General features: G+C 36.2%; 1 protein-coding gene and 1 long non-coding RNA gene across 2 annotated transcripts in view; one reads left to right on the top strand and one right to left on the bottom strand.

The window, feature by feature from the left end:
- LOC128660678 (uncharacterized) overlaps positions 1 to 21,753 on the top strand; it is a 331,547-nt gene that overhangs the window by 164,257 nt on the left and 145,537 nt on the right. The window lies entirely within an intron of this gene.
- The window catches only part of CDH20 (cadherin 20), a 195,359-nt gene that overhangs the window by 33,849 nt on the left and 139,757 nt on the right, over positions 1 to 21,753 (bottom strand). Inside the window, exons 5-7 of the mRNA XM_053714618.1 lie at positions 20,896 to 21,063; positions 4,512 to 4,699; positions 2,573 to 2,826 (exon numbers count right to left, since the gene is read on the bottom strand). Coding sequence (XP_053570593.1) covers positions 2,573 to 2,826; positions 4,512 to 4,699; positions 20,896 to 21,063 — 610 coding nt within the window. The remainder of the gene's footprint in view (positions 1 to 2,572; positions 2,827 to 4,511; positions 4,700 to 20,895; positions 21,064 to 21,753) is intronic.

Below are 21,753 nucleotides of genomic sequence, written 5' to 3'. Positions count from 1 at the left end.
AAAGCCCATTCAAAATACTATATACAATTTTGCACCTGGAATTTGGTAACAGGAGGAACTATTCCAAATTATTTTTTTGTTTTTAATTAGTGTTTGTTTTTGACACACGGCAACAGGCAATAAAATATGTATCATGTTCTCATTGTTCGATAAACTGCTTAATATATGAACTTTAAATATTATATACATGTTACATGCACAGATCGATCTGATTTCAAACAGGAAAAATGATATGATTGTATATTATATATTTTGGGAGCAACTGGCTTTGCATTGATCCTGCATATGCTTATAGTATTCAGAGCTACTACGGTGGAGTGTACAATGAGGAGTTTGCGGCTTCAATATTGTTGTCTGTGTAATTAAAGGGACAGTCTAGTCAAAATTAAACTTTCATGATTCAGTTAGGGCATGCAATTTTAAACAACTTTTTAGTTCACTTTTATCATCACATTTGCTATGTTCTATTGGTATTCTTTGTTGAAAGCTAAACCTAGGTAGGCTCATATGCTAATTTCTAAGCCCTTGAAGGCTGCCTCTTATCTCAGTGCATTTTGAATTTTTTACAGCTAGACTGCACTAGTTCATGTGTGCCATATAGATAACATTGTGCTCACTGCTGTGGAAGTCTGCACTGATTAGCTCAAATGCAAGTCTGTCAAAAGAACTGAGATAAGGGGGCTGCTGCGGGCTTTGATACAAGGTAATCACAGAGGTAAAAAGTGAATTAATATAACTGTGCTGGTTATGCAAAACTGGGGAATGAGTAAACAAGGGATTATCTATCTTTTTAAACAATACAAATTCTGGAGTAGACTGTCAGTTTGCTAAATAAAAAAAAACACAAACTTATTGGGTCAAAGAAAAAAAATACATTGTAACATGCAATGAACAAAAATATGTAAATGCTTAATTAATAATGGGCTAGATTACAAGTGGAGAGATAATTTATTACCTCTGGTTAAATTTTGAAAAATCCCCCAATTGCCCCCGTAATAAAGTTTGGGGTTCCTTTTTGTAAAAAAAAAAATAACAAAAAACTTAGCATCTTTTTTTTTTTTTTTTTTTTTTTTTTAAATGTGATGACTGCATATAATACTTCACCAATGAAAACACACATGGCATCATTAATGTCAGTGATCAATTGCAAAATAAATGCCTAATATCATCCCAAAACAAACAGGATTACTTTAGAGAACATCCTGGAGTCATTTGATGATCATCAAACTACTTTAGAAGTCATGTGCAAATCATCAGACATCATCAGACTTGTAAAATCATCAGTTATGCTACAAAATTCTAGGTGATGACTTCAGAATGATTAGCAGATTGATTAACTGATTACTTCACAAGCATGAACAGCCAGTGAATTAATCTAGAGTCATCTCATTTAAATATTTCGGCCTGTGGGCATACTTCAGTATAGTTTCTGATGAGTAGTCTGGAATCATCAATTACTTCGCAATGAGTCTAGGAATATCATCCTTTTTGACTATCTGGTGAATTTATGAAATTTTCGCTGAAAATAAATTCTGTAAAATAAATACAATGTAACTTGTTACTTTTTGTTAATTATGAGGACAGAATATTTTTGTTCAGTACATATGGGAAATTTTGCTACAGTATGTGGTTTTAAAGGGACAGTAAACCTTAAAAATAAGTGCAGAATTATATAACATTATATTAGCCAAACTTTCTAAAACATAATGAACCATTTTAATTAAAAAAAAAAAAAAACGCTGTTTTACAGACCCGCTCTCTGTACTCTGCTGAGCGGGTCTGTTATATTTACTCAGCTCATCGGGCCAGCTGTATAGTCACATTCCGGCCCGACCGCGCCATAAGACTAAGTGCAGCTCGCTCCTGCTCTGTCAGACAGAGCAGGAGCGAGCTGCACTTAGTCTTATGGCGCGGTCGGGCCGGGCTGTGACTATATAGCTGGCCCGATGCGCTGAGTGAATATACAGAGAGTACAGAGAGCGGATCTGTAAAACAGCGTTTTTTGGTTTTTTTTTAAATTAAAATCGTTCATTATGTTTTAGAAAGTTTGGCTAATATAATGTTATATAATTCTGCACTATGTGCAGAATTATATAACATTATTTTTAAGGTTTACTGACACTTTAACTATTTTTATTAACTTGTTTAATTAACTAGGACACATCTTGTTCTGCATTTGGAATTATCATAAGATTCTAAATTTGCTTTATTTATAATGGTAAATGTAAATAGGCCAGAAGGAATTGTTACCTTATTAATATCATATATACATATTTTAATATACACACATATATATATATATATATATATATATATATATTAATGATATACATTAGAAAATATAAGTTTAGCTACTAGTTCCTAATTCTTGATTATTCTTGATATTTTGCAAGTTTTATGTTAATCACAAAGGCTATGTAATGGTTAAATACCATACAATAATGAATCAAAACAACACATTTTATTGTATTCCTGAATTTATCTGAACTCAAATCTATAGACAATTTTAATGTATTAATAAAAATGGCAGAATGACTACATCTGGCACTAAACATAAATGGTCATAACCTACCTGATTGAGTTGTTGGTTGCATCGGGGTCCTTTGCCAAAACAACCTGTATAGTAGTCCCAATATCCACATTTTCAGAAACTTCAACAAAATATAATGTGGACTGAAACACAGGAGGTTCTTCAACATCTTCCACAGTAATATGCACTGATGTTGTGTCACGAAATGGTCCCAGGCTCAGAAAGCGAACTTCTAAGTGAGGATTTGCACCCTCAATTTTAAGATTGTAGTTTTTCTTGTACTCAAAATTTAGTGGCTGAAAGGATAAAAGAAGAGTTTGCATAACATGTTACCTTAACATTATAAACATTTTAAATTAAGTGAAATAACTAATAGTTTCATGATATAATAGCATAAAATATTTTTAGACATGCATTACTATGCCTTTATTTGGTTAAGTTTATTAATAACAAAAAATGTTCACAGTTCTTTAATACACAAAAGATAACTGAATAGCACATCTGCACATTTTCCCCCAAAAATACCCAACTAACATTGTTTTCACTGTAGCATGGGATTCTGGGTAAGCAGACTTTCTATACAATGATGTATCTAACAATTGATTTTTATCCCTCATTTTTTTACTCACCATAACTTTTTTTGAGTCATTTTTCTTTGAAATATAAAAGTTGACTAATCACCCTGTCAAACTTAAATGGATCCTCACGGTACCTCTTGATACCGATAGGAGGTCAAAAGTCATTGTTTTATAGGGGTCCTATACACCCTTGTTCATTATTGTTGAGCACCAAACCTTGAAGGTGTCGGCTGCCCTGAATTCTTAGGGTAGTTCACATTTTTAATATGCAGAGCAAAGAAAGAAGTAAGGGAAAAGGAGGATTAAAAAAGAAAATTAGAATAGGCTATAAATATGAGCAGTATCCACTGCATTGTTGATATTTAGATTTATGTTCAACCTTTTTCACCCCAAAATGTTATAATATAGAACAACCCCTGCAGATTCATTATATAACAATGCTAAACTGGTATAAAATATGTATTTAGCAAAACTGCCTTAATGGATGGTTCATCAATAGACTGATTGAAAATAAAATAAATCTACTAAAAGCCTGGTTTTATGTCTTTTCTGGAGGTGTGAAAAATAAGAGATATAAAATACATCATCTATTTGGAGAACATTATGAAGAGAAACTCTGGGGAGGAAAATAAATGGTCTATGATTAAAGCTTTAAGAGGCAAAAGGTACAAAAGCAAAATTCTCTTACGTGTAATAACATTTTATTATTGCACTGTTGTTCGCATATAGCAACATGTGGAGTAGCTATCACAGATTGAAGTTCCCTTAAAACGCTTGGATGAATATTATCTGGACCCACAGACGTATTTACTTTTATTTTTGATAAAGCCATTAAAACCTCTTCCTCTGTAAAAAGAGAAGTACTAGACACTTTTCTGCATGGAATAACTCTGCTGATGCAGCATATTATTGGCTTCCGTTTACACTCCGGTGTGTACAAATTTTAAAGGGGTGGACCTAAGGTTTTTAAAACTTACCTATGCTGGTAAAATATGTATTTTTAAATATATGCCTGCATATTTATGAGTTTCAATTTTTCTTTTATATCCTTTCTCTACACCACTGTTACTTAGCCTCTTCACCACCTCAAGACTCGCAGTGTTAAATCATCCTGATCCAATCAGGATGATTGACAAGCCCTGCTCTAGAGCAGTTGGTTGTGGTAGAGCAGGGGGCGCTGTTTTAGAATTGCGATGCAAGATGGACAAAGTGCCTGAGAGATAACAATGTCTGTCTGGTATTTAATAAATAGGGCCCTATGTGTTTAAGGGGCTACAAACTGTTGTCAGTTATAGTGAAATAAAACAGTGTTTTAGCTCATTACAACATTTGTATTAATGCCATTTAATGTTCCTTTAACTATGGCAAGCAAAGCATTAATTTACAAGAAAATTAGTGATTACCTTTCTGATTGTGATAACTCCGACTTGGTAAACAGGATCTGTGCTAATATCAAAGACGTCAAGTCCATCTCCATCTATAATGCTATACTTCATTTCTGCATTAATTCCTTCATCAAGATCAGTAGCGAGAACTCTCCCCACCGTAGAATTTACTGGAGATGATTCCAAAATACTCATTTGGTAGTGCTCTAAGGGAGACAGAATACAATAATAACTAGATGAGCAACCTGCATAATTCCAGGTCCAGATTACGAGTGGAGTGGTAGTTTGTGCTCGCGCTCTAGAGTTAAAACCGCTATAAGTAATTTTTTTGTGCTTGGGGATTTGCGCTTTTATTACGATCTGAAAGTAAATAGCTTTCTCTCTCGTGTTTACAAAGTTGCTGTTAAAAAAGAATTTGAGAAATCGCAAATGCACTTAAAAGGAGCCAAAAAAGGTGAAACCGCCCCCCACAAAAAAAACACAAGTCGCGCAAACACAATCACAGTTATTTAAAAGTGTAACACAAGAAGATAATATTGCATATTTCATAATCCAATGTTCTGTACATAGCAGAATATGTTCTATTTATTCTTAAAGAGATATTTAAATAATATACATATATACAGTATATATATATATATATATATATATATATATATATATATATATATATATATTCATATGTATGTATGTGTTTATATGTGTATATATGTCTGTAAATAGATATATACACATATAAAGTACTGTACTGATCAAAAATGTCATATTCAAAGTACATTACAAAATTTTTTGCTAAGTATAATTAATCAACTTTTCTCAGGGGTTAAACAGAAGTATAACTGTAGTGAAATGGAATTCCTACTGGTATAGGTGGATCATAATGAAGCAAGTGAGAAACATCACTGAGTTATATAAGTCACAATATATTAATAATACGGCCGCCCATGACATAATCTTACTGTAAAACCCAATCCAATAATTATTGATATACACACTATAATAATAATGTACTGAAGTATTCCCCAACTAATAATTAAATTAGAGATTTACTGATAAATCTCTTCTTCCCCGTCAGAGTGACAGCACATGCCATGCTTGTGGGATATTATTTTTTTGTTGAAAACAAAAAGTATGCTAATATGTACAGCCGTGTGGGAGTATAATATGTCATATGCTTGTCTAGTCTACAAAAACTATACTCCTCCCATACAATACCTAAATAAACAGGAGAAACTCCAGCACTGAATATAAAAGATGCTGACCCATGTTTTTTATTTTTTATTATTCATTATGCTGAAGCATTAATGTAAAGCATAATCTGCCTGGGACTCATATGCTCCTGTTATCATTAAAAAAATGGAGAAAAATTGTTAGTTTGTTTTCTACATTTTCATTGTTTTGCTGGAAAATACACTTTGTTTATCTTATTAACTTTGTTGTGGAAAATTAGGAAAATATATAGTTCCCTTGATGATGAAGCAATTACTGTGTAGAATATTGTACATTCAGTGTTCTGAACTCTGCATATCTACTTCAACCTAGATGGTGGCCAAATAAATAAACACAATTATAAGAACTAAAGGACCATTTAATACAGTAGAATGGCAAAATTAGCAAGTGCATAATAAAAAGACAATAAGCAGCAGATTTTTTGCTTATAAATGTATTTCTTTCCCCCATTTGCTGGCCCCCTGTATCATGTACAAACAGCAACACAGTGACTCCAGCCTCCAATTTGGCAAAAAAAGACCTTTATTCTTTACCTGGGGTCCAGAGAAAACAAAAATAAGTTTCAGGCCTTTACTAGGGCCTAGTAAAGGCCTGAAACGTTGTATTTTTGTTTTCTTTGGACCCCGTGTAAAGAATAAAGGTCTTTTTTTGCCAAATTGGAGGCTGGAGTCACTGTGTTGCTGCTTGGATAAGAGGACTTGGAAAGTCTGATATTCCGTGCCCCTAAATTAAGAAGAGGTGTGCTGTTTTCCAACCTTGTGTGAAGATATTCCTGTATCATGTGACAGCCACCAGCCAATTACAGACTAGTGTATGTATACACTGTGAACTAGTGCACATGTTCAGCAGAAGCTGGTGCCTCAGAAAGTATGCATATAAAATGACTGTGCAAAATTTGATAATGAAAGTAAATTGGAAAGTCTCTTAAAACTGCATGCTCTATCTGAATCAAACAATTTAAAACTTCCGTTTAATGTCCCTTTAAAAGTTAAATAGCAGAAAATTAAATAAATCATGAAAGCTGTTGGTTGGTGGCTACACACATAAGCCTCTTTCATTGACTCACCCAGTAGCGGACCTACTCAACAGAGGACCTTGGTGCAATTTTTTTTGGGGGGGACATCCAAAAAGTAACTCAGTAGCAATACCCAATAGTAATAATATACATGCTCTGTGTAATGAATGTGAGGATAGATAGATAGATAGATAGATAGATAGATAGATAGATGGACCTGCAACCTGCACTGATAGATAACTAGGTAGAAATAGATAGCTACATAGATAGATGGACCTGCAACCTGCACTAATAAAAGAAAAGGCGTATACACATTCTGCACACGCCTACGTGCTGCTATGGGCCCTCCAGCACTTGGATCCTGGTACCACTGCATCTGCTACACCAATGGTAGCTCCTCCCCTGGGCTCAACTAATGTGTTCAGGCCCCAGTAGTGCATTGTTCATTTTGTGCTGGTTTTAACTGATTTGGTTCAGTGATTATATTCCTAAAACTAACATGTGTCGCAACATGAAAGAAACTAATCTGGCCAGCAGTTAAACATAAGCTTTCTATGACTAGCGAAAAACTGTTTAATGAATGTTAAAATATATTGATTAAAGTATAATACTTACAGTATGAACACAAATCCCTAAATAACATTTACTGGGGTTGTCAAGTGCATATTGTGTAATAATGGTTAATACAAATTCTGATCTCAAGTGTTAAAAGTGCTTTAAAAATTGCATACTGTATATTTGTAAAAATAACTGTGCTGTTATAATTGAACAAATCATAGATTATATTGATTTTTTGGTCCCCCTATCTTTTTATCTCACACTAAATCAGAAAATACATTTTCTAACAGCATTTTCTAATGCTGCAAGTATTTTACTCAACTTTAATATTGTTTTCTTAGCTGTTCTATAATAATGCAATTGCAATGAAAATATATGGTTAGAATTTTAATGAATAAATGCACACACACACACACACATGTATATATATATATATATATATATATATAAAACATGGAAGGGAACTGCACTCCAAGACCGGATCAGGTACACATCCTGTGACTCAGCAAACACCCAGCCCTGGGTGCTAATAGCACTCCAAAAAAGCTGTGATGTCACCAGAGCCATAGGCAGTTAACCCCAGTCTGGAATGGGTGCAAGAAACAAGGGGGATTACAAATAAAAAGTAATACAACACATAGAAACACCCAGCACTCACCAGCTAGCTCACAGCTAAGATAAAATCACAACTGGAAAGGTTAGTCACCGCATCTGGCCAAATGGGAAAGCTCAGGCACCACGTCAAGATCCTTTCCATTGCCTGAGTCCCTAACACAGCCACACCATCATGCAAGCTCACAAAGCCAAACAAACTGAGAACAAAGAAGGGGTGCACAGGTGGATGTAATCACCCATAGAAAATACAAAACATGGAATGGAACTGCACTCTAATGCTGCAAGTATTTTACTCAACTTTAATATTGTTTTCTTAGCTGTTCTATAATAATGCAAATGCAATGAAAATATATGGTTAGAATTTTAATGAATAAATGCACACACACACACACACATGTATATATATATATATATATATATATATATATATATATATATATATACACACACACACTCGAAATAAATAAATTGCACCCGGTTTCTTCAATAAGGATTTTACCACTTTATTCTCATATTGTGGTACACTTCACACCCAAAAACATCCAACGTTTTGGTCCTCCACCTGGGACCTTTATCAAGGATACAACACAAACTTAAAGGGATACTGAACCCAAATTTTTTCTTTCGCGATTCAGATAGAGCATGCACTTTTAAACAACTTTCTAATTTACTCCTATTATCAATTTTTCTTTGTTCTATTGCTTTCTTTATTTGAAAAAGAAGGCATCTAAGCTATTTTTTTGGTTCAGAACCATGGAAAGCACTTGTTTATTGGTAGGTGAATTTACCCACCAATCAGCAAGAACCACACAGTGTGTTCACCAAAAATGGGCCGGCATCTAAACTTACAATCTTGCATTTCAAATAAAAATACCAAGAGAATGAAAAGAATTTGATAATAGGAGTAAATTAGAAAATTGCTTAAAATTGCATGCTCTATCTGAATCACGATAGAAAAAAATGTGGGATCAGTGTCCCTTTAAACACCCACCTTAAATAGTATTCCACATAAGGATCTATACACACTTCCCATCTGAAAATCACCAGGGTGGGAAGTGTACCAGGGTGTGACCAGGGTGTGAAGTGTACCACAATATGTGAATAAAGTGGTAAAATCCTTATTGAAAAAAACAGGTGAAAGTTTTTTCTTTGGAGTGTGTTTGGAGACTCTGCACTGGCCATTGTTACCTTACAGGGAGTGCTAAGGTTGTGTAAGACATATATATATATATATACTGCATATATATATATATATATATATATATATATATATATACAGTATTTATATATAAAAACATAAATTAGGCTTACCTGATAATTTTCTTTTCTTCTGACGTCCACAGCTGCATTCATTACTTTTGGGAAATAAGAACCTGGCCACCAGGAGGAGGCCAAGACACCCCAGTCAAAGGCTTAAGAACTCCTCCCACTCCCCTAATCCCCCAGTAATTCTGCCAAGGAAGGAGCAGTAGACGAAATATCAGGGTGAAAGGTGCCAGAAGAATAAAATAAGGATGCCCTACATAAAAATTACAGGTGGGGAGCTGTGAACTCTTTCCATCAGAAGAAAAGAACACTAGTCTAAACTCCCAAAGGGAGAGGGTCAGGAAGAGCCGAAGCAAAAAAAACAAACAAAAGGTCACAAGATCAAGAAAAGGAAAACCCCCCAGAGCGAGCCCAGCTCACAAGGGCCCAAATGGATCCCGACAGACAAGGGGAGACTATGCCTAGATCAGGGGAACTGGAGGTATAGGAACGGGCATAGAAACAGAGAAAACTTTTTCTCAAACGTTGTGCAAAAGCACCAAAAGACAACAGAACTTGGAACACTGAAGTATTTCGCTACAAAAAAAGTGTAACAGATCCAGATGAAAAAAACTTGAGTCAAAAACATGCCCCCATCCTCAGGATGACACAGGGAATATTTGCTGAGAGCAAAAGAGGCCAGCAAAAGAACAGATTGCAAAAGACAACTCCCAGACAGAGAGCACACTCTAGGCAATCCAAGCCACCAGACCTACCCACAGGTCTTCCAAAAAAGGGGAAATCACAACCCTAAGAAAGAGAAGTGACACCCCAAACCCGAGATGGAGCAATCCTAGACCCTCTGCTTGAAAGCTTAGGGAGCCAGCTAGCTACTATGCCCACCTAGATCCTGGAGATTACAACATCTCTGAGAACCCACTCCCAGCCGGGCCAGCCCCAGCAACAGCAGGTCTGAAAAAGGAGAAGAGAAGAACCCCAAAACCAGCTAAAAAACGAGCGAAAGAATGGCCACAGTTAATCCAACAGAGCACGTGTGCAACCCGACTCCATAGAACAGACAACAGGACCGTAGACCCAAAGGATCTAGCAAAAAGGTCCAACTTAGTCTTGACATGGAGCCAGCAAGACTCCAAATAGAATGCAACCCAAATCCCTCTCAGCTAGGAAAACTCACAGGTCGCATCTCCTGAACCAGGAGAAGCCTTAAGAAAAAGGACCACAAGGCAGCCAAACTACCCTTCAAATTACTAGCTGCTGAGGACCAAGTCCAATAACAATCCTCGAGCCTCAAAAGAAAAAGGCCAAACTGCTCACTCGGCAGGAAGAAGGCGCCAAGCCCTCCAACTCTCCACCACGTGGGAGAGGAACACTAGGGTCCGACAATACCAGACGCCATAGAAAATGACGCAGTGGAAACTACACTGACCCAGTCATCCAAATTGAAGGCTATAAGGACTGAGACAATCCTTCCTGCTTGTAGACCAATAGGTCCTCTAGAATGCTTAGTTGAATGTAAAACAAATGTAAAACAAATGATAACATGAGCACTCGGCATCTCAACTGCACCAGCCAATCAGAACGACACCACGTGTCTGAACAGCCACAAGACAGAACTAAACTCGACAGAACCAGCCTGCACCTGGGTCCTAAACTTCAAACTGCATAAATCCTCCCTCAGAGGGGAATAAGGGAAAACAAACATAGGACAAACATGTCCCCAAAAACACTTCCGCAGAAGTAACAGAGAGTATCGATCCCAATTTAAGATTCCCGAAGGAAAGTAATAAACAAATTAAAAGACATCCTAATTGGATAAAAAGAAAATATAAGGCAACCGGTAGGTTAATGCCGAATAAGAAAACAGGCCTACTGCAGGACCAGCCAAACGGAATAATCATAAACTGGGTTACCCGCATGTGTAAAAGTATGGAGCGGTAGGAAACTCACCTCTCGGAGGACAGGACCCCCAGAGGCAGATGGCTCAGCTGTCCCTTGATTCCCAGAGCCAGAGGAACAAGGTTCTCTCATATGGCATACAGAACAAAACTGGTTGACATGTGTCAACGAGGCCAATCCGAATTCTTCACTGGATGCAAAACAGTCTCAGTATCAGAATCCTCCACAACTGAATCTGAAATTTGAACAGTCTGATTGCTTGAGGAGCTGTTAACATGAGTCGGGATGGTTTCGCAGAAAGACTCTTCCTGCATCTCCGGACTCTAACTTTCATCCAAGCCCTGACTGAGAGACTGACAGGATTACTTAAAACTCCTGTCCCATGTCGAAGAGTACTACCCTCCATAAGAGACAAAATAAATTCTGACACTTCTCTGCCAACCTCCTGGGACGAAAGGCAAAGAATGACAGGGGGATGAGGGGAGTGGGAGGAGTATTTAAGCCTTTGGCTGGGGTGTCTCTGCCTCCTCCTGGTGGCCAGGTTCTTATGTCCCAAAAGTAATGAATGCAGCTGTGGACACTTTCCATTTAAGAAGAAAACTGTGTTAGATATGCAAAACTGGGGAATGGCTAGGAAAGGGATTATCTATCTTTTTAAACAATAACATTTTTGCAGTAGACTGTCCCTTTAAAGTATGGCACTCATACATACACTTTTTAATAAAAAATATAATTTTAATAATGTTAAAATAATTGTAAAAGGGTTATAAAGGGATATAGTAAATGGCAAAGTGTTTGATTGGAAAGGGCTCCAATGTATAAACATATGCCTAAATAATGCGTGTATAAATGTGTGTATGTATATATATATATATATATATATATATATATATATATATATATATATATATATTCATTAAAATTATGGGAGAGATAAAAAACTGAAATTAAAATCCTCCATGTCTCAAAATTAAATCAATGTAAATATTTGCATAGGAAATTAGCACATCTAGGCAAGAATCCCCGATTGCTTTTTCCCCAGAAATAACTCATATACAATGTTACCAATGCACAAGAGAATTCTGGGTAAGCTATGCAAATTAGATATGCAAATTCTCAGTTTTTTTGCTTCAAAAATACTGTTTTAACAGAGCTATCCTTTTAACAGGATTATAGCAGCAAATCAGATTTCTGCAGACAAGGGCGGGGCCATTGTTTTGATGGATTATGAGGACTATAGGGTGGACATCTTGCAACAATTGGCGGAGCCGGACACATATGAGCTACTGCCACACAATCCCACTTCTAAGTTCAAAAATGAACTGGATAATATTTTAAAATTTGGATTTGAGCAGGGACACATATTGGAACAGATATGATTTTTGTACTACACAATACCCCAAGATCCCCATTCTATACACAATACCTAAAATTCATAAAACTCTTGAACATCCACCAGGGCGACCTATCGTCTCTGCCGTACAATCATTGACACAACCTGTATCTCAGTTCATAGATATCTTGTTGCAACTGACAGTGAGAAGTATCAAATCATATATATTGGATACTACAGATTTGATGCACAGGATGAGGGAGGTGATAGTGGAGACTGGTGACATCCTTGTTACTTTGGATGTCAACAGTCTCTACACCATCATCCCTCATTCAGCGGGTTTAACTGCTGTCAGAAATCACCTGATAGAAGGTGAACTGTATGATGGACCCCCAGTGGAGTATTTACTGACCCTTTTGGAATTCTGTTTAAGCTGGAATTATTTCCGGTTTGAGAGTAAATTCTACTTACAAACTTCAGGCACAGCGATGGGGTCTAATATGGCCCCATCGTATGCCAATATTTATATGTCTCATTTTGAGAATGAACATCTGTGGAACACTGACACATCTTCTATTATTTTTTTTGTCAGATACATTGACGATATCTTCTTGGTCTGGCGGGGGGGCAACGCTCATTACTAGACTGGTTTGACAAATTCAACGACACTGAGACACCGGTGAGGTTTAAGATGATGTACAGTGATAAACAGATACATTTCCTTGACTTAAATATATTTATACAGGAACATGCTTTGGGTACTACACTTTACAGTAAACCTACCGACCGTAACTCTTTACTCAATGCCGCTAGCTAGCTGCCACCCCCCCACATTATGTAAAGGTATTATCAAGTCACAGTTTATTAGGGTGATCCAAAACAATTCTAACAATGCCACAGGGGTCTCTCAGTTGCAATTGATGAGGGACAAATTTCTCCAAAGAGGTTACAAGGCACGGATGGTGGAAGATATATTACAAGAGGTTATAAAGTCCACACAGGACAGTCTTATCAGTAATGGCACTGGATCTCTGGACCCAAAGAGATTAATTATGGCTACTACATTTGCACCTAACACTACAGAAGCAGGAAAGGCATTGAGAAAACATTGGCCCATGGTACAGTCGGATCCAAGATTGGCTTTTACAAAAAATCTTACTCCGATGGTAGAATATAAGAGGGGTACTAATCTACGAGACATCCTGGTCAAGACTGACCCAAAGAATTGCTATTTAAACAGGACACATGCTAATATCAAAGGATCCTACCGGTGCCTGGGATGCACTACGTGCAATGGCCTCATCTCCACAAAGACATTCCATCACCCACATACGAATAAAGTGTACTCTATCAAGCATTCCATCACGTGCACTACCACTCACGTGGTATAGGAGGATGAAAATTCAACCTCTAGAGGTGCGCTATGTGTCAAGCAATCCGGATCCAAAATGATAGATGAAGAACGTAGGCTGCTCTCTCGGACAATCCAAAAACGACCAAAAAAACTCCTAGATAGGAACACACATGGTATATCTGCTGTTTTTCCCGTGTGCCTGGTTTATTTGTGGGTAAAACGATTGGCACACTTCGGGAGAGGATGGCCAATCATAGACGGGCCAATCGACTTGCTCTTACGTCAGGGGAATCCGAACAGCCTGTGCAAGGCACTGTGCACAGATGGGTCACCAAGTATCATCTATTAGATATATCTTAATAGATCATATCCCCCGCCTGGACAGAGGTGGTGACCGGGATAAAACCCTACTTCGACGGGAAGCCGAATGGATGTACCGCCTGAATACAGTGCATCCGGGTGGCTTAAATTCACCACCGGATTTTAGGATGCTCATTTATCCGGTTTTATATATTTATACTATCTGGACGATCTCCTCTGTATTTATATAAGGGATCCATGTGAAGCATGTGAAATAAATAAAAATTTCTTCCAGGACACTATATGTCAACATTAATGACAGTGTATCATTACAATCAGTGGACTTGAACACAATGAGTATGGGAATGTCCCATCAAGGGGCTGCAGTTATACTAAATCATGTGTGTGATGGAGTATGCTGTATAATTATATTCTCCACTGCCGGTATAGCAGTAATATAGTCTGGGACGTGATATTATGACACCAGGTAGCAACAAAAGGATTTACAGCCTAGTGTCTGTACATATATACATTTGAGTGATGGTTCTTCATTGTGAAATTGAATTAACCTATTGTAGTCTGTGTGCCATGAACTGGCAGGATAATTGTATTGTGAATGCTAATTCTTTATTTTGATGAATAGTTTTGAATTAGGTATGAGCAAACGTTACACTGCATTTTTTTAGAAAGAATGATAAACTTTCATCAATTTGATCAATATTTTTATTTTTAGTAAGTTTAAGGTCTTTTTTATTGTATGCTATTTAGTTCTTAAGACCGCCTGTCACTTCAATACCGGGTACTGTACTGATTTGCCTATTGTAAAAGCTTTTTGGCACAGCGCAGATACCGTAGCTGGAACATACACGGAGAGGTGTTTATGTGGATTACCATGACAACCGGCACGATCCCCGGCTACTTACTATGCCATTAATGAGTGACTGTGTCTAAAGAAATAACGATTCAGCAACACTATGAGATAATCAAATACACTTAGATGTTTATTTTGCACAAGGTTGATATGGGTGTTGTTAACGATCGTACTGATCACTTATGAGCATCCGGATATGGCTAGGTATTAATAGGATAATTTTCCCTTAGACGGATGCAAACCTATGTAAATTTATTCCAGAGACATATGGTTGGCCATGCGGATTTACATTATTTAATTTATTAAAATTTATATTTTTGCATTCACACACCGGAAGTGCTAGATTAGGCAGGACTTCCGGTTTTCACATGGTCTGGAACGCATGGCTTGCGTTCCAGCATGATGCTTTGGCAGGTTTTTCACTGAATATACACAGGTATTGCTTGTTGTTTTATTTTTTCATAATTTGTGTGTATGTATATAATGGTCACATTATTCACTTGTGTGTTATGCTGATGAAGGGGAAGATATCCCTGAAAAAGTTACATCAATAAACAAGATTTTGTTTCACTTTGCAAGAAGACCTGTGAGTGCATTTTGTTTTGGAGGATTATATATATATATATATATATATATATATATATATATTATATTCCAGTTTACTGCCCCTTTATGCAAGGACTTTCCAGATGCCAGGAGGCATTTTATCTAAGATTTTTACATCTGCATAAAATGTTATACTCTCAGGCTAAGATTGCTCAGTGTTTGAAATGAAACAGGTTAACTTAACACTACACTACAGCTGACTTAGTTTTGAAATCCATACAAACAAGCCTAAATCCTGCATTTAACCAGATTTAATGGTATGAGACCTAGTGCCACAGCCTATGGTTCCACCAAGATCATATAGAGTACAGCATTTTCAAAATCCATAAGTACAGCTGACAGACGGGAACATTTGTACACCAGATTTCAAGTGGTGCTCTTGTTTGGGGAAAATGGGGGGGGGGGGACCTAAACATATGTCAACCTTTCAAAAGTACTTTTCTTTATCTAACCATTCTGACTGATCAATAATGTACAATTTTGAATTCACATACGTATTTTTGTTTGCACATTTACAAATATGATTCTTTAAAAAGTGATCTCTTAATTTCTGCTATTTTTTATCATGCATGTCACACACTGTTGATTTAAGGGATTGCAATGTGCAGACATTTTACCTCCTGTGAGTGTTTCTGTGGGTGTCTGTGTTTATGTCTTTGTGATTTTGTTGGTGTCTCTATGAGTGTGTATGTATTTTATTATGTGGATCTCTCTGTGAGGGTTTTTGTGTCTGTCTTTGTGCATTTTCTGTGGATGTCTCTGTGAGGGTGTGTGTGTATGTATGTCTTTGTGTGTTTTCTGTGGGTGTCTGTGTGTGTCTTTGTGTGTTATTTTGGGGGTGTCTGTGAGTGTGTATGTCTTTGTGTGTTTTCTGTGTTTTGTGTGATTGTGTGTGTGTGTGTCCATTGTCTGTTCCTTTTACGACATGTTGACCTTACTACTGATTATTCACATCTTTCTACATACTTTGAGACTAATGAGACCTTTCTGAAAGTCACCAAAACCACCACTTAAAACCTTTAAATTATTGTTTAGGCAGTTCAGGGCCCTTCCTTTTAGCCACTGCATGCTGTTGTCATCATATAGTTGGCATCTTCCTTGACAAAATGATAATCAGAATTCCATATTTTGACTTGTAAATCTCCTTTTTTTTTTTTTTTACAAAACTGTAGTCTACCTCATTACTTGTCAGGTCAATGTAAACAAGTGCTGAGTGTCTGTGTGGGTGTCTGTGTCTGAGATTGTGTGTTTCTTTGCGTGTCTGCTAGAGTGTCTATATGTGAATCCTTAGGTGTTTCTGTGTTTGTGTGTTACTACATTTACAACATTTCCAAGTTTGACTACACTTAATAATAAAGTGCATATATGTTACTCGGTCAAAAATTGCACATGTCAAAGGGGGGGGGGGGGGGCTGATCAATGGTTAATTAAGGGGCCACAAAATTTCTCATAGTTACATGAAGTATAAATTATTTTTTTGAATCAGTAACATTTCCCTTTAATGTAAGGTTTTTTTCTTTTGATTTTTTAAAGGGATAGGAAAGTCAAAATTAAACATGCATGATTCAGTTGCACAAAACAAATCAAAATACATTCTAAAATACATTCTACAATACACATATAAACACACAAATACATATGTACAGGGAGTGCAGAATTATTAGGCAAGTTGTATTTTTGAGGATTCATTTTATTATTGAACAACAACCATGTTCTCAATTAACCCAAAAAACTCATTAATATCAAAGCTGAATAGTTTTGGAAGTAGTTTTTAGTTTGTTTTTAGTTATAGCTATTTTAGGGGGATATCTGTGTGTGCAGGTGACTATTACTGTGCATAATTATTAGGCAACTTAACAAAAAACAAATATATACCCATTTCAATTATTTATTTTTACTAGTGAAACCAATATAACATCTCAACATTCACAAATATACATTTCTGACATTAAAAAAACAAAACAAAAACAAATCAGTGACCAATATAGCCACCTTTCTTTGCAAGGACACTCAAAAGCCTGCCATCCATGGATTCTGTCAGTGTTTTGATCTGTTCACCATCAACATTGCGTGCAGCAGCAACCACAGCCTCCCAGACACTGTTCAGAGAGGTGTACTGTTTTCCCTCCTTGTAAATCTCACATTTGATGATGGACCACAGGTTCTCAATGGGGTTCAGATCAGGAGAACAAGGAGGCCATGTCATTAGATTTTCTTCTTTTATACCCTTTCTTGCCAGCCACGCTATGGAGTACTTGGACGGGTGTGATGGAGCATTGTCCTGCATGAAAATCATATTTTTCTTGAAGGATGCAGGCTTCTTCCTGTACCACTGCTTGAAGAAGGTGTCTTCCAGAAACTGGCAGTAGGACTGGGAGTTGAGCTTGACTCCATCCTCAACCCGAAAAGGCCCCACAAGCTCACCTTTGATGATACCAGCCCAAACCAGTACTCCACCTCCACCTTGCTGGCGGGAGTCGGACTGGAGCTCTCTGCCCTTTACCAATCCAGCCATGGGCCCATCCATCTGGCCCATCAAGACTCACTCTCATTTCATCAGTCTATAAAACCTTAGAAAAATCAGTCTTGAGATATTTCTTGGCCCAGTCTTGACGTTTCAGCTTGTGTGTCTTGTTCAGTGGTGGTCGTCTTTCAGCCTTTCTTACCTTGGCCATGTCTCTGAGTATTGCACACCTTGTGCTTTTGGGCACTCCAGTGATGTTGCAGCTCAGAAATATGGCCAAACTGGTGGCAAGTGGCATCTTGGCAGCTGCACGCTTGACTTTTCTCAGTTCATGGGCAGTTATTTTGCGCCTTGGTTTTTCCACACGCTTCTTGCGACCCTGTTGACTATTTTGAATGAAACGCTTGATTGTTCGATGATCACACTTCAGAAGCTTTGCAATTTTAAGAGTGCTGCATCCCTCTGCAAGATATCTCACTATTTTTAAATTTTCTGAGCCTGTCAAGTCCTTCTTTTGACCCATTTTGCCAAAGGAAAGGAAGTTGCCTAATAATTATGCACACCTGATATAGGGTGTTGATGTCATTAGACCACACCCCCTCTCATTACAGAGATGCACATCACCTAATATGCTTAATTGGTAGTAGGCTTTCGAGCCTATACAGCTTGGAGTAAGACAACATGCATAAAGAGGATGATGTGGTCAAAATACTCATTTGCCTAATAATTCTGCACACAGTGTATACATATATAGACACACACACATATATATATATATATATATACTGTATATATAATTGGTTGGTAAACGTCACATGTAGCATGACTACAGGCAGTCAGCTGATTTTGACGTGTAATACACAGAGACACATTTTGACGTGTAATACACAGACTTTTACCAACCAATTAGATTTAGCTGTAGCCGCTTACTCCTTTTTAAACACTGAGCTATTCATTATCAAAACACCTCTGAAGAAGGACATATCTATATAATACCTTAAAAACACGTTAGGTGACTCAAACACTTTGTCAGAAGTGTTTTTTTAATTCGCTTTTATCTATATTGTGAACTTTTTATTTGTGATATTGTTTTATAATGGCTACGTTATAGAACACTGTTTTTAAAGTATAAGTCTCAACCGAGAATACACTATGAAACCCTTGCTGCAGTACAGAGAACATCTGAATTCAACTGTCTTTTTGTTTGACAACTGTACTCAGATTGCTTGAAAATACCTCATATTGTTGAAGATTTTAAATGTGAGCATAATTGTATGTGAATTTCGTAGAAGGTTGAGGCTGCTTCCTTAATAAAACATACAATATTGCACTATTTGTGTGTTTCTATTTTTTTTCCATATATACCGGCAACGTTTGGAGGGAAATTTCCAAATCCTGATCCATACCATACTAAAGGAAGCATTGAAGCCAGCATATTATCTCTTCTCTACGGATCTGGCGGCAGGAACCGTTTGCTGGGCCACACTCAGGCTATCCTGGATCACTCTTACTTACCTCATAAGATTGGGGTAAGGTCTAGTAAATCACTTGGGGATATCATAGTTGAATCTTCGCATTTGAAATTTACGTATCTATATGGACTTTTACTCTAGAAACTTCATGTATTTATTGCGCTGATATTTATTGTTTTTGTTATCATTGGCATCACATTTTACTACTATCCCCCAACAATAACATCATATGTCTGTATACTAGGTTTCAGAAACTTGTTCTCTGTATATCTAATGGTGCACAGCACTTTCCCTCAATCTCTTCCTTTTCCACATTTCCAAGCCTAGCATAGTCAAGTTGGGTACAACACTATACAAAGCTGTATGTGTGTATATATATATATATATATATATATATATATATATATATATATATATATATATATATAAGTGCATTGGAACTCTTTGCAGTTAAGTAGATAAAAACTTGAAAATTCATCTTTATGCAATATCCATATTTAATAAAGGTTTTAGCTATGTATTTATTATAAATATTTCACTTTCCAATGTTCTGCACATAGGGGAATATGTTCTAAGTATTTTTAAATCGATATTCCTATATATATCTGTATATATGTATAAATATATATTTGTGCAAAAAAAAAATCATATATATGTAGAAATATTTGATTATGAATAAATAGAACATAGTTTTGTATGTTAAGAACATTGGAATGTGAAATATTCATACTTTCATGTCGGGTTAACACACATGAGAATAAGTTTGGCTTTTTGCACTCATTGGCTTATCGCGCATGTGAAAACAGTTTACTTTCAACCTTTTTGTTCCTTCAGCAAAGGATAACAGGAGAATGAAGCAAATAATAAAAGGTTAACTGTAAATTGTATGTTTTATCCAAATCATGAAAAAATAATTGGGGCTTCCTGTTCCTTTAATTTTATATTAGAAAAACAAAAAAGAAAAAAAAAATCTATAATAATTAATTATTTAACATTTAAAAACTATATTTAAACGAGCTCAAACATATAACACCCAGAGCTTTTAACTTTTTGTCCAAATTTGTTTCATATTAAAATTACCAATAACAATTTCCCCATGCAAATAAGTTGCTTACTGCCTGTACAAATACTTTTTTTACATTACATTTATAAAGTTTAAATACATGAAGACAAACAAAAATGTTACATGAAATCAGAGCCAAACTTGTTGAACTTTCTTAGCAAGTCTGATTGCTTGACACAGATGCTATTAGCTATTTTTTATCAGCCTGCTACAAGCTGTTAATCAAGTCTGTTAAAAGAACAAGAATGCCTTAAAGATTAAAATTTATATCTTAAAACCTGTGTTTGTTAGCTTGGCAGCTGAATTTTTAAAGTGGAAATTAGATAGACTAAGGGTAACATTATATTAAGAATACTTACTCTGAGGAAATCTTGGAGGATTGTCATTTACATCACTAAGTGTGATATTGATAGTGGTCGTTCCAGCTAATCCTCCAAGCTGTCCACCCATGTCTTTGGCCTGGATAATTACTTCATAATACTCTCTTGATTCTCTGTCCATGTTTGTTAAAGCTGTCCTAACAATTCCTGTTAAACAGACAAAGAGTTCAACCAATGTCAAAAGTTAAATTAATATCAAAGTTTAAGTACACAAAATGTTTAATTATAAATAGAAAATGGGCAAATATTCATACAAGCTTATGCAGAATATATGGCCGCAGGCAGCGGGATTCAGCTATTTTTGGTGGCGTATTTATATGTGTAAATGTGCAACACACAAATATCTAAATTATTTGCCCATGCCTAGAAAACAGTACATTTTTTTTCTAACTAAATAATAGTTTTAAATACTTAAACATGCGTTAAAAGAAAATTTGCAGCACAGTTACTTATTACTGATATAAACGATGGCTAAATAAAAAAGATACTTTGGTGTCCCTTTAATACTTTCAAATACAGTGGACAATGTTTATTGTTCAAAGACTCTTACATTAAAATAGATGCAAATATAATGTATCATCACTGTCAGATCTACCAAAGAAACCAGAAGCATTTCAAATGGTCATGGAAAGCATTATTTGCATGTAAAATGGTATTTCAAAAGTGTTTCTTTTTTTATTTTTTTAAATGAATGTTCCTATGTGGAATGTGCTTGTGAAGGTTTGTCAGTGTTCGCTGTCCACCAATACAGCTGTGGGATATGTCACTTTCAGCCAATGAGCATTAAAACTATAGTATAATATTTTACAAATATGTATTTCCTTCAAGTTTCCAAAC

The sequence above is a fragment of the Bombina bombina genome, chromosome 5, assembly GCF_027579735.1.
Source record: "Bombina bombina isolate aBomBom1 chromosome 5, aBomBom1.pri, whole genome shotgun sequence".
Classification (NCBI taxonomy): Eukaryota; Metazoa; Chordata; class Amphibia; order Anura; family Bombinatoridae; genus Bombina; species Bombina bombina.
This window is presented reverse-complemented; position numbering and strand designations above follow the sequence as displayed.